Source organism: Coturnix japonica, chromosome 12 (genome assembly GCF_054131305.1).
Source record: "Coturnix japonica strain WE chromosome 12, WE-NBRP24, whole genome shotgun sequence".
Classification (NCBI taxonomy): domain Eukaryota; kingdom Metazoa; phylum Chordata; class Aves; order Galliformes; family Phasianidae; genus Coturnix; species Coturnix japonica.
In genome coordinates, this window is record NC_140674.1 from 10,611,645 (window position 1) to 10,624,503 (window position 12,859).

The window sequence follows — 12,859 nt, forward strand, 5'->3', positions numbered from 1 at the left end:
AATAAATAAAAAAGCAAAATGCATTTTTATGACAAAAAATATGAAGTTCCAATATTAAAAATACATGTCAAACCAATTACAGTTTACTGCACCTTTTTCCCTTTTAATCTGAAAAGCCTCTGTTACAGGAATGTTATCTCTGCAAATTGGCTCGTGAGCAATTTGGCTCATATAGCACATTTCTCATTGCTGTATACGCAGTGGAAGAATGCAGCATTCATTTTAATAATGATTCCAATTTTATTAAGCAGCTGAGAAGCACTACATTCTAAGATCTATAAAATGACATTTTGATCTAATTGCTGTTGTGGGATTACTTCAGTTTACTCCTACAAGCTCAGATGATGTTTGTGTATGGCAAACCAAATGTCATTTCCAAAGGGACTGTGGTATTCTAATAACCACAATACTGCAAGGGCGAGAGGAATATGGAAATATTGGAAAAGTAGTGATAGTAGTGATAGTCATAAGCACCAAACTCACTTACAAACGCACTTACTCAAAATACTGCATTTTACTGAGAATCATAATTTGGAATAATATGTTTGTGAGAGTCTTCTGTGCAAAAACAACTAGTTTGGTCTTGCTCTGGGCATCACATCAATACCAGTGGCATGATGGAAACAGGAATGAGACTGTCAGTCCTCTAAAGGATATTTTCTTATTTTCTTGTTTCTGTTTTGCTGGAAGTTAGATTTCTTTGTAATTGGAATGCTTTTCTTCGTGCGGTTTTAAACCAACTTATCTGATTATTTTTCTTCTAATCCAATACATTAAAAATTATTTTCCTGTAATAATTTGACATGCGGATGATAACAATATCAGTGTTCTGATCCTTAAAACTGTAGGGTTCAGTTACAAGTAATTGTGGACTTGGGAACTTTGGTCACGAAGGAGATGTACAGAAATTTCTGCAGCACTCCTTGAGACTTCTCCATTCTTGCTGAGAAGAGGGGAGTCTAGAGGGTTATTTTTCACACATTTGCTGGCTTTTGAATATCTTCTTGAGTGGATTCAGTCCTTGTACAATCCCCTGAAGCTCCAATTAATGGCACTAAGAGTTGGCAGGTGGCTCACAGCTCATCTGGCTGAGATTTAAGTAGCAACAGGAGAGAGTGGCACTTGATATGTTACTTATTTATAATCCTCACACAGAACTTGTATATGCACTGTGCAGGATTCAGATCGAACTGTAATGTGGGCTAGTAGTACTTGTGGCAAGCAGAAATGTATTCTAGTTTCATGTCATTACAAGTAAAACAATTTGTTTCAATGTGAAGAGACGCAACATAGAAAATGTAAAGTTTGTAAATGAGATAAATATGTTAAAATATAACATAAATATTAGAAATAAAAGGAAAGCAAAAAGATAACAAAGGGGAAGAAGAGAAAAGAGATGAGAGAAAAAAGAGAAAATTTAAAGAAATAACCTGAAATAGATTGAACAACTGATAGGTACTGAATTAAAGCGAAGAGGGCTACAGAGAATGCAGTAGAGATTTGCATTAGTAAAAGATTGAGATGTCAAATGCAAAAAACTCAGAGAAATGAAAATAGAAGACCACAGGGTAGAATAAATCAGTGCAGCAAAGCTATTTTTCAAAGTAAAATTTATACTACAAGGATTACTGCCATGGACATGTAAGAGCATGAAATGTGTTACATTTATTTACACCTCCTGAATTGTGTTCCTCAGTTTTGTCAACAGAGATAGGTGTTGATTCACAGGGCACAGCTGGGCACTTGACATGTTCTTGTTACTCATAAACAATTATTTTCATTTTTATTAAAAGCGGGGGAAAACTAGAAGCCCAGTGGTTTCTGGAGAAATCAAGTTTTCACAAACCATGTGCATTCAGTCAGTTTTGTACTGCTAAGTTCAGTATTCTGCTATGTTTGATAGCTCCTTACTGCTGCAAAGCAAGGCTCTGAAATTAAATGGTTTTGAAATTCATGCAAGAATAGATTAATAACACAAAGTTATGTGTCCTGTATGTGGCCAGAATTTGAGTATTTCATTGCATGAATTACTACCAAGTTGCTTAGGAGGGTGATATTTATAACCTGTGCCTTCAGCTTCAGTATGTATCAGTACCACAGGTTGGTGCAACAGGGTGCTGTGCCAGCCATCTGCTAGGGACTGAGATGTAAAACTAAGGATATGATCAGAGATCTGATTTCTAATTATTTTCTATTGTTTTCAGAGAAACTTTAGAACATTTAGGCACCTGAATTCCATTCAGCTCAGTGAAAGCTGGGACCCTAAATGACTTCTGATATGTGCAAGTGGGTAAAGTTTAGGTGTCCAGTCTCATAATATCTTTTATGTATTTCCATGTGGACAGAGTAGCTCATTCATTTCTTGGCCTAACTTCTTACATACGTTTTTCTAACTATTGGGTGATTTCAGTTGCAGTTGGGTAGTTTGAAGGAAGGCATGGGATGGTATAACCCAGAAACAGGAACACAGTATTTGGCACTTTTTGTTTATCTGTTTTGTTTTGCTGTGAGAATCTGCCAGCTCTCATGCTGATATTCCTTACTCCTCTTAGCATGCTTAAGGACACTGTAGCTCTATGTGCACTGACTCCTACAGAGTTACTCTGTTGCAGACAGTGCTGCATCTATACAGAATTCTATACAGGTGTGACAAAAGAGGGAGGGTGGCAGATGACCTGCTGCAGGTTTTTAAACGTACTCCTCTAGTTTAAAGTTCTAATGTTCAAAACACAGACAGATTTCTATGTCAACAATATTTTCAGAAACCTGACCTGCTGGGACAGAACATTACATGCTTTCCTTTTATTCCAGGAAACTGAAAGTATGAAGGCTACTTTTCTACTATTCTGCTTATCAGAATTCTCAGGAAATCTTTGCACCTCTTTATAATTTTCTTCAAAGCTCTCTGATACCTTTAGTTAGAAAATAATAATGAAAAAACGTTTCCTTTTCTATACCTTGTACTATAGACACACTTTGCAGTTCCTTCTCCTTGCTTATAATTTACCAGTTTAAAAATTTTCCAACTGTAACACTTTTTTGTCAAACATTTTCCTTCTTGAGTGGTTCAGATTTATGCTGCACATAGATCTGAAATAATAACATACCTGGTTTGCAGCTTCTGCTTTCACATCTTCATCTGGATCTACACCAACTCTGTTTAAAACAAAAGAAAAAAAAAGTTATAGCAATGTGTTAATGGTCTGATGTGTATTTGAGAGCTTTGGGGGAAGAAATGTTTCTCTTGTGCCATTCATTTCTTACCAGGTGAGAAAAGCAGAGAAGAACTGACAAAACATTAAGATTACTTTTCAAATCAGGAGAGTTCTTAATAAGCTCTTATGAATGTGAGACACTGAGGTTAAACTTTCACCATATCTTGTAAATGACAGTTAAGTCACCTGAGGAAGAATTAGAGTTTAAGAGATAAATAGAGGAGAAGACTGCAGGACTGTGGGGTTTTTTGACTGTGCATGGCTTGTAGAATTTGGAAAGTGCTTTGCTTTGCAAACAAACCATAAGGGAGCATAGGAGACTGCAGTGGGTGATGAGCAAGATGATGAGAACCTGGGTGGCATTTTACTAATATCAATAGAAAATAAAAATGGTATGAGAAAAGTGACATGGAAGAACTGATGTATTTTGAGTATGGCTGATGCTGAGAGTGGAATAAAAATTGCAATTGAAAGGTGTTGTGAGCTGAATGATGAACGAAAGCTGATGGTGTTCACACCAAGAAAGGAAAGAGAGCAGTGAGGGGTGACTAATAACAAGCCTTCTTATCACTGGAATCTGAAATATACAGCCAGCAGCCAACAGCCCCCAAGTGCCTCACAAGCTCCCACACAGTATCGGGGCCACTCAGCTAATGCAGAATTCACTGATGCAAAGAAAATGTATTCTTACACCAGATGTTCATTTTATGCCACTGTACTGTTTTTCTGATGGTCTTACCCCTTGAGTGTATTTTTGCTTTTGGAAATATAAATTTTAAAATTATACTTAATATTAACAATTACATACTCAGCATTCTTTTCTGTAAATATTATGCATACACTCTTCAGTTAGAGACAAGGACCCTGAACCCTTTAATCTTTTTATTAAAACTAATGAATCTGGTGCATAGTCAACAAGGAAACAAACTGTATAGCTTCTTCATTTTGCTTCTTCATGTCCTGTTCCTTGAATTGCTAGAAAAGTCTTCTGACAGTACTAACCTAGTCATTAGTTTGAAGTAAAGCAAGCTAGCTATTTTCCATTCCAGTAAAGTGGAAACATTTATAGGGGAAAAGAAAAAGGAACATACATGAAGGCTTATCCGTCAGTCTGACACTGACCTTGTTTTTGTCACATACAGAACTGTGGTGTGTTTATCTATGCTCAACATTGTAAAACTTGCAGAGCGAGACAGTTCTGTGCTGCATTGGATGGCTTAACCGCAGCAGGGTAGGGAGGTTGCTACAGTGGGAAACAGTGGTACAGGTGGAGGTGTGACATCCCAGGCTCATAAAGCGGGTCAGAGTCAGAGAATCCAAGTCTCCTAAACCCAATTGTGTATCCTGTTTTTCAGACTGTGCTTACTTACTGGATGTGTTCACTGACAGTGTCACTTGGCTGACACAGAAAAACACTAATAATACAATAGTTAAGGGACAGCATAGTTCTAGAAATTATAAAAAAGAAATAATACAGAGAATTCAAAGCATATATGCAGGATAGGTATAGCTAAAAGACTCCAGCACAAACTTCCCCACGCTCTGTTCTCCTTAATGAGCTTGATTTGACCTCAAAGAATCAGTCTCCTGGGACAGAAGTAATTTAGCTTTCGTGCAGTTCCGAGTTTACTGGAGTTGAGAAACTGCCAGTTCTGACTGATTGTGTGTGCTGGAGTTGTGATGAGTTTATTACAGAATGAGCTAAGACAACAGAAAACATTTCACCCGAGACTAAAAGAACACTAAAAGAGAATATGAAAAAGAGTGGGATCAACAAGACCAGTTTCTGGCTGCTGGACTGTCTCAGTGATTTAACTATTAACTAATCAGGAACAACAGGAATCCACTGGCACAGAAAAAATCCAGGCTTAAAGAGTTATGCAGATATTTCTTTCCTGTGCTAAGCTACATGTATTTTGTTGAGTCCTTATTGCTATAGGGTTAGCTAGCACCTACACCTTGATTGTCCTGTAGGCAATAGATTATGATAATATGGTGCATACGAAGATATTCACATGAAATCTTGTGAAGGAGAACCTCACTACTGGAAATTAGTGTGGATAGCATTATCTTATCCACTGATGCAAAATAACATGAGAAAAAAAAAAACCCACAACAACATAAAAGGTCATTCTTTGGATTTTATTTTAGTTTCTTAAGGGATTAAAATGAAAAATAGATTGTAAAAATGTGAATGTTAGTGATTCCATTAAGTGTGCAGTCCCAGTTCAGTCAGTCCTGAAGCTGATTATTTCATACCTAAACATAGGCTTGGAAGCCTCACATCTCCCACTGAAAATCACAGTCTGCAGCAATTAATTCTGATGAACTTGATGTTAACTAAAAATGCTATTTTTAAATGGCAAATATTGAAAAGAAAGCATAGCAAATTACACAAGACAGTCAAGACAACTGAAATTAAGCCATTATGTGCTTCAGGTTTCTATGCTTGACCTCTGCAGAGCTGCAACATCTAGAATCTGCAAACTTAAAATTCAAAATCAATTACTATGAAGACCTCTAATAAATAGTCTACTACTTACACTGGGGTAAGCATCACTCCCTGTTTAACATTCTCAATTTTCCATTTCTGTGAGAAGTCAGAAATGTATTTTCCACATTACGTATTATTTTACTTGTTCTTCCTTGCTTTCAGTTTTGTCCCTTTTCTCCTGTAACCATGTTGCATGGCTTGCATTATCACTTTTCCAACCTTTTGTCCCACTGTCTGGTTTTTCTGTATTCCTTGTTCATTTTCTTCTTGACTCCTCTAAACATTATATGATTTTATTTCCAACTTTCTGGATTTGCGCCTTCTTATTTTATATGTTGAACATTTAGGATAACATCTAAACCAATTTATTTGGATTGAATATAGGCTAGATGGCTTTTTCTGTGTTACAAATTTGCCTTTACTCATTAAAACATTAGCACCACTGTACTCTTTACATTTTTTCCTCCCTTTCAGTTAAAACGTTATTAAAGATGATTGTGCAAGAATCTGTGTTTATCATGATTTGACAGGTTAGAATACAATTAAACAGAAGTATACTATGAAAAATTTCTTCTTATAGCACTTAAAGAAAAGGTACTTGGCAGATTACGCCAGTATGTAATAGTGCATAGGACTAGAAGATAGTAAATATGATTGGAGCATTTTGCATATCACAGGTGCACACTTTGTGAAACAGGCCAACCTATTCAAATAAGGAACATCATTTTGAGAGCTGTGGTTTGGTGCAGGATGGTGCCAGAGACAATTTGGTGTGTGCTGAGAGAAACACAATTTAAGATTATTCTGTTTTTCCACTGATAACTTAAACCAGCCTCCACAAGCTCTGCTTCCCCTCCCCTTTGTCCCACTAGGGAAATCTCATCCTCTCTGTTCAGGCATGGACTTCTTTAGCCACAGAACCAGCTGAGATTACTTCAGCTGTAAACTCATAAAGCATTCAGTTTTTATGATAGTGTAAGGTGATTTATTCCTTTGTTTTGAGAATATGAGATATGGCATTTTACTGAACAGATTTCTCAACACAAGCTTGTTCTTGGGTAACCTGAGATGAAGTGGGAGGCCAACAAGACTGGTTGAAGGTAGCTGTAGGGCAGTGTGAGTTTCCTTTCCCCAGCAAATACTTCCCTCTGTGTTGGTACATGCTTTCATGTATTTGTTAAACACTTTCTGGTTTTGAGGTGTAATGTTGACAAATAACGTGACAATTTGTCAGTTTCAGATTGCACTTTGATTTCTTCCAGTTGCTGCTAATCACAGTGAATCATTTCTCTTCTGCTCCATGATTGCAGTGTTGGGTTAAAAAAACACATTTACTTTAGATTTTGAAGCATCCATTTGTATGCTTTTTCATTTTTGCATAGGCTTTCCTCTTAGATTTTATTAGAATGTTTTGAGTGTTCTTTTGCTGAAATGTGAACATTAAAGAAGGATTTAGATTTTAAGACACTTTTTTTTCACATAGAAATGCAATGAATACTTTTTAATCAAACCTACATTGCTGTGCAGCAACTACTGTATGTATTTTGTTGGACTTCAGTTATGTCTTTGATATTGAGGTATTAAAAATCCTGGAAACCGATCTATGTTGTTTTTTTCTGCCTTTCTATAATGGCTGCATCAAAACCTGGATTCAGACATTGTTCAAAGTTTCTATATTCAAAATCTGGCACTGAAGCTTGTGACTGCAGCCAGTTTCTAGCAATTAGGCCAAAGCGTTGCTAGGAACTGTGCACTGGCCTGCAGAAGTACCCTTTGCAGTTTTCAGTATTTAAATCCCCGTGTGCTATCAAGTGCATCACTTTTTTTTTTTTAATCAACAATCAGAATGCATTTGATTATAAGAAGAGGATTTTGTCACTGAATACAAAGCAGTCAATAACATCTTTTATGATGTGGTTTGCTATGAAAATGGATGGAGAGATAAATCCCAATTTGTCAGGGGAACTACTAGTAAGAATTGCAAAACTAATCTATAGGAATACTGAGTAGAAAATTGCTATTCTGTCAGCAAACTTTTCATTCTCGCATTCAAATTTCCCCAAAGCTAATGCTCTAAGATTAGATCTCTGCTTTCTACAATAAAGGCACAGAAAAAACTTAAACTTGTGTTTTCGTAAGGATCTCAGAATGTAGAGCAGGATTTGGGTAGCTTTTGGTTTCTACACCTACAGTTAGAATTCTCAGCCCTCACTCGCTTTAGCTGCCAAGAAATCTCTAAATAGAGATATTTCTCTTAAATCTGAATTATAAATATGGAAACATTATTTTGGGGCCTGCTCAGCCTTTATGTGTTTGCAGAGTGAAGCAGTCCAGTGCCTGGATTATGTACATTAGATCATGTTTGTAGTCCCAGATAGTCCAGTTTGCACTAGCCATATACTCAGACAAGTGAATTGTGCTCTATTTGAAGAAACCAGGACTGTTTTAAGTTGAAAATATGATAGCAAGTATTTTTGTCTCAGCCCTTTTTATTTTATGTCTAATGCATTAGAGTTCCCTACAAGGCCAGGTTCTATCAATAACCTCAGCCTGAGATGATTCCACACCGCACCTCCTAAAAGCACCTTAAATACTGGCCTGAGAGTGATACAGATGGTGGCACTGTCCACCGTCCTGCTGAGGCTGTTCTGCTGCATCAAACACTATTCAAGCACCGACAAAGCCCCTGAAAATAGTCTTATTAATTTGTGTATTAAATACTACACATAAAAACTGCATTAAATCATGTAGTAAGGGATACTATGAACAAAACATCAGGCTTGGGAAAATTTACAAGAGAAATTACTCCAACTGTAAGAGACTTGTCCCTGCTCTAAGTGTGTGATGGCAAATGTGTACCTGATGGCACATGATATTACAGAACTTTCAGATATGGATCAGAATTAGCTAAGTCTCATTTACTACTGCAGTAGGAAAAAGAACAGAATTCAAGAAGTGAAGTCTGCCATTTCTTTCTGTGTCTGATCTCCTATTACAAAATGTGGATAATAATAGTTGCTCCACACCATTGCTCATCTGCTTTACAAATATACTCTGTGTTTGTACAGGTTCTAGCTCAGCAGAGCTGTGGTTTTGTTCAAAGCATTGGGAGTGCTGGTGTAAAATGATAACAATAATGGCATACTCCCCACACTGTCAGAAGTTTCATTGGAAGAAGTAACTTTCTTAGAGCACTTGTCTCAGTCTTCTCCTGGCTGTCTTGGTGCAACTAAAACAGTCTGTAAACTTCAGCTTCTATCTCAAAAACTGTCCTTATCACAAAAGGCATTTTGAATACGTGATTTATAACCCAATTTTCAAAGCCAGCCATTAAACTGAATTTGCAACAGGAGTCTTGAATATTTTTGCATGAATAAATCTGAAGCTTGTGGCTATCCATCATCAGCACAATATTGCATTCCGTACAGATTATTACCGGTAAAATACTAGAAACATGAACAGAATACACAAAAGATTGTTTCACCAACTCTAATAAATCATAACAATTGAAATTTAAAAAACCACTTCTGGGTAAATAATGACTATTCAGGGCATGATTCTAGTGCAGGTGGCAGTAACTGTGACGTGTATGCCTAACAAAATGACACCTAAAATGTGCTTTTTCTTATAGATTGCTGTAATGCTGGTTTATATTTCTGCTTCTGGACACAGTTGCCCTCAAAATTGTAGTACAATATTTGAATGACAGAAACTCTTTCTGCAATTACCACAAGAGTATAGATTGCCAATGTTCAGATCAAGCTGATTTTATTAATAAATGAATATACTTTAGCTTAAGTTCAAGGCAAAAATAATTGCTTGTGTCTCACAGCAGAAACAACCAAGCAGTATAATTTCATACTGAGAAAGATTAAAGTAGATTATCAGGTAAAGCATACTTTCTAAGTGGTTATGACAGTTGTTTGTCATGTGGCTAATCCTTTCTGTCATGTATGCATCATGGAACAAAGAGTATGATTAAAAACCTGTAAAATCATGTGAATAAGAGTTAAGCACTGTTTAAAATTTTACAAATCATTTCCCTACAGCTCTGCAGCTGTGTGAAATAAAATTCTAAAATGTAAAAGTATATTTTGGCTTATGTTTACATCATACACTTATGCAGATAGTAACGAGAATGATAAACTGGATCTTGAAATATCAGGTGTCTGATTTACTATTCCATTAATCCTGCTTTATCTTGCTGTCACCAGAGAGACTAAAATAGTCTGGTCACTTTGAAGTAATGCAAGGTACGGTTCATCTGAGTGGCAGAATACAATATTGGATGTCTTATAATCATGACAATCTAAGAAGCAGTGATTTATGTCTCAGTAAAGCTTCTGGTATGTTATTGTTCCATGTTGGACATACTTGCAGCAAGAAATCAAGGCTTCCACTTATAAGTACCAGCCAAAGCTGATTTCAGTGAGCATCATTTTAACTCCTGTGAAATTTCTGGAAATCATCATTGTATTATCAGTGTATGTGAATAGAACTGGAATAAAATGAGTGTGAAGCTTAGCAGTGACCAACATGTTATGTGTGGTGACAGAGTAAGAGCTGGAGCTTGTCTTCAGATCATTGCAGTAGATTCTCAGTCTAGAATAAGATGTTACACGATTCATTATGCTGTGATCTATGGGCATCTTGTTACTCCGTAGATTATCAAATCTTAGTTGACATGGAAAATGTATATCTCCACAGAAACAGCAGTTGCATGAATCCCAAACCCACTCTGCATGGTGTCTGTAGATCAAACATCCTGCACATAATTCTCAAACTATATATTTAAAAAAACCAAAAAATTGGAACATTACTTAAAATGCATTTTCAGTTGATACAAAAAGACAGAAACGGTACTGCTTTTCGAGAACTTTCATTTTTTATCATAGCAAAAAAAAAAAAACCAACAAAAAACAACCCACCAAAATCCTCAGAAATTAGGCCATTTTTTGGCTTGTTACTTAGACTACTAATGAGTTTTGACAGCTAGAAAATCTTACAAAAGATCTCTATGAGGAAAAAAACTGCCGTGATGTATCTTCACAGTTTGCTACAGATGAGGCTGGTTAATTCTTGGCTGAGTAAAAACCATTGCTCTCCAGTGAATTATGTCAGTGATTTTTAGGACATGTTTGTTCTCTGAATCTCTTTAGGTGTCTGTTCCTTTATTTTACTTGAACAATAACAGAAAAACTTTGGAGAGAAGCCTGAGCCATTGTAGATGTACTACATCTACAATTACATCTTACAGATGTATTAAGCTAAAGTAAAATATTAAGTGCTCCTGAGGCATTTGTCTAAAGAATGAGATGATCAGCTCTAAGTTCCCTGGACTCATTGCAGGGAGACACATACCATACACTTCATCTTTCTCATTGGCATTGGATATTTGTCACACACAGCTGGTACTATGAACAGATTTTGCACAGCTATTGTCAGTGAGGAACAAAGCTGGCTGAACTAAATATATGCTATAATCAAACATTACTGCCTAAATGCTACTGGCTTTGCTTCTGAAAACTGCTGAAAAGTTGCCTTGTACAAAGGCTATCAGTGTCACTGACCTTTACATTTAGATGGCTCTTTTCACAAGCAGATTTAAAATCAGCTGCATTGTACATGTTCATACTTATTTCCCAGCTTCAAATATGTTTCCCAGATGCTGTCTGAAATGCTCAGATAAGCAGGAAATGATACTAAGGACTTGTACTCATTACTGTAAAAAATAAACAATATATGAGAACATAGCTTCAAACGTACACTAAACAATTGCTTTAAAGATTATTCTGAAAACTTGGAGTGGTTTTAACTGCATATGCACAATAGCCTTTACACTGCAGGTGGTAATCTGAGTAAGCAATGATAGGATTTCTGCGTGCTTCCTTGTTGAGGAGTGAATACTGTAGGGAGGTGAGTGCTCAGTTGGCTGCAACTCTGTCATATACACAAAGACAAGAATAATGATGAAACTAAAAAATGCACAGTTCTGTATATAAGATCAATTGCACTGATCTTAAATTCTGCCAACTCAGGGCTGTCACCTTTTTATATTTTAAAGGATAGGTCAAACTTTATGGAATAAAAGCTTAGGGAAGAGTGTCAAACTGGGTAAAATACTGTGTGCTAGAAAGGAAGAGCATTGCATAAATTTTTGTTATCTGACAAGAATTATTACTCTTTCAGTGTTAATGTCAGAGCAACATCTCTGCTCATTGGTGTTGAAACGTTCTATAATGCTGCACTAAGTACAGCCAAACAGCAGCATTATTTGTGAAGGCAATGTGCAAAAGCACTGCTTAATGGAAAATTTAAAGCATGTTCCCCTTCATGATGTAGTATTCATCTCACTCAATGTTGCTTCTAATTCATGAATTACTTCATTCCTATATAATCTTTGATGACTGCACTGTTCAGTTTAATGTAGATTTAAGATGACTTTAAGTTTGCACTTGCAATATAATCCTACCTTCATCTTGGCTATATTCACCATTTTCAGGCAATACCTTCAGTTCTCTTGTGGCTGTTTCAAATAACATCTAGGATCATTCATAGAAAACCATAAAATAGATACTGATCTGTAGTAACACTATTTACAATGTCGGATAGCACAAAAGCTATTACTGTTAATATAGGTGAGTACAGATGTTCATGCTCATAGACAAATTCTCTGACACTTTGCAAGACAGATTCCAGTGGAGAAAAGTATCTTTAAGTGCTGTTAAAAAAAACTGGACAAGATGTTATCTGTAATAATGCATGTTTTGTATATCACACAGTTATCATGGAGTAGTCTGCAGCTGTGATAAGATGTTCTCTCTTTCTTCTTTCTTTCTTTCTTTTTTATATGCAGGACAGTTTCACTTGTACAACAACTGCAGAGCTGCTTTTACCTTAGCTGGTGTATTTATCCAAAACTATAGATATTGTCCTTATTTCAAAGCATGTGAAGTCCTTCTCTGGAGTTCACAAAATACCCAAAATACAAATATTAGGCTGTATTTATCTAACTGTTGAACTTAGTTCTCTCACATTATTGTCAAGCTACACATTCACTCATCTGAAGAGAACAGGACCTTAAGTAGATATGAGTGACTCAGAAGCCCAGGTGTGGTGCTTTTATGTTGCTGAAATTCAGATTATATCT

General features: G+C 36.2%; 1 protein-coding gene across 1 annotated transcript in view; it reads right to left on the reverse strand.

Moving 5' to 3' along the window:
* Positions 1-12,859, reverse strand: part of SLC9A9 (solute carrier family 9 member A9) — a 147,799-nt gene that overhangs the window by 43,827 nt on the left and 91,113 nt on the right. The window contains exon 13 of the mRNA XM_085513024.1: positions 3,108-3,156. Within this exon, the coding sequence (XP_085369150.1) occupies positions 3,108-3,156 (49 nt within the window). The remainder of the gene's footprint in view (positions 1-3,107; positions 3,157-12,859) is intronic.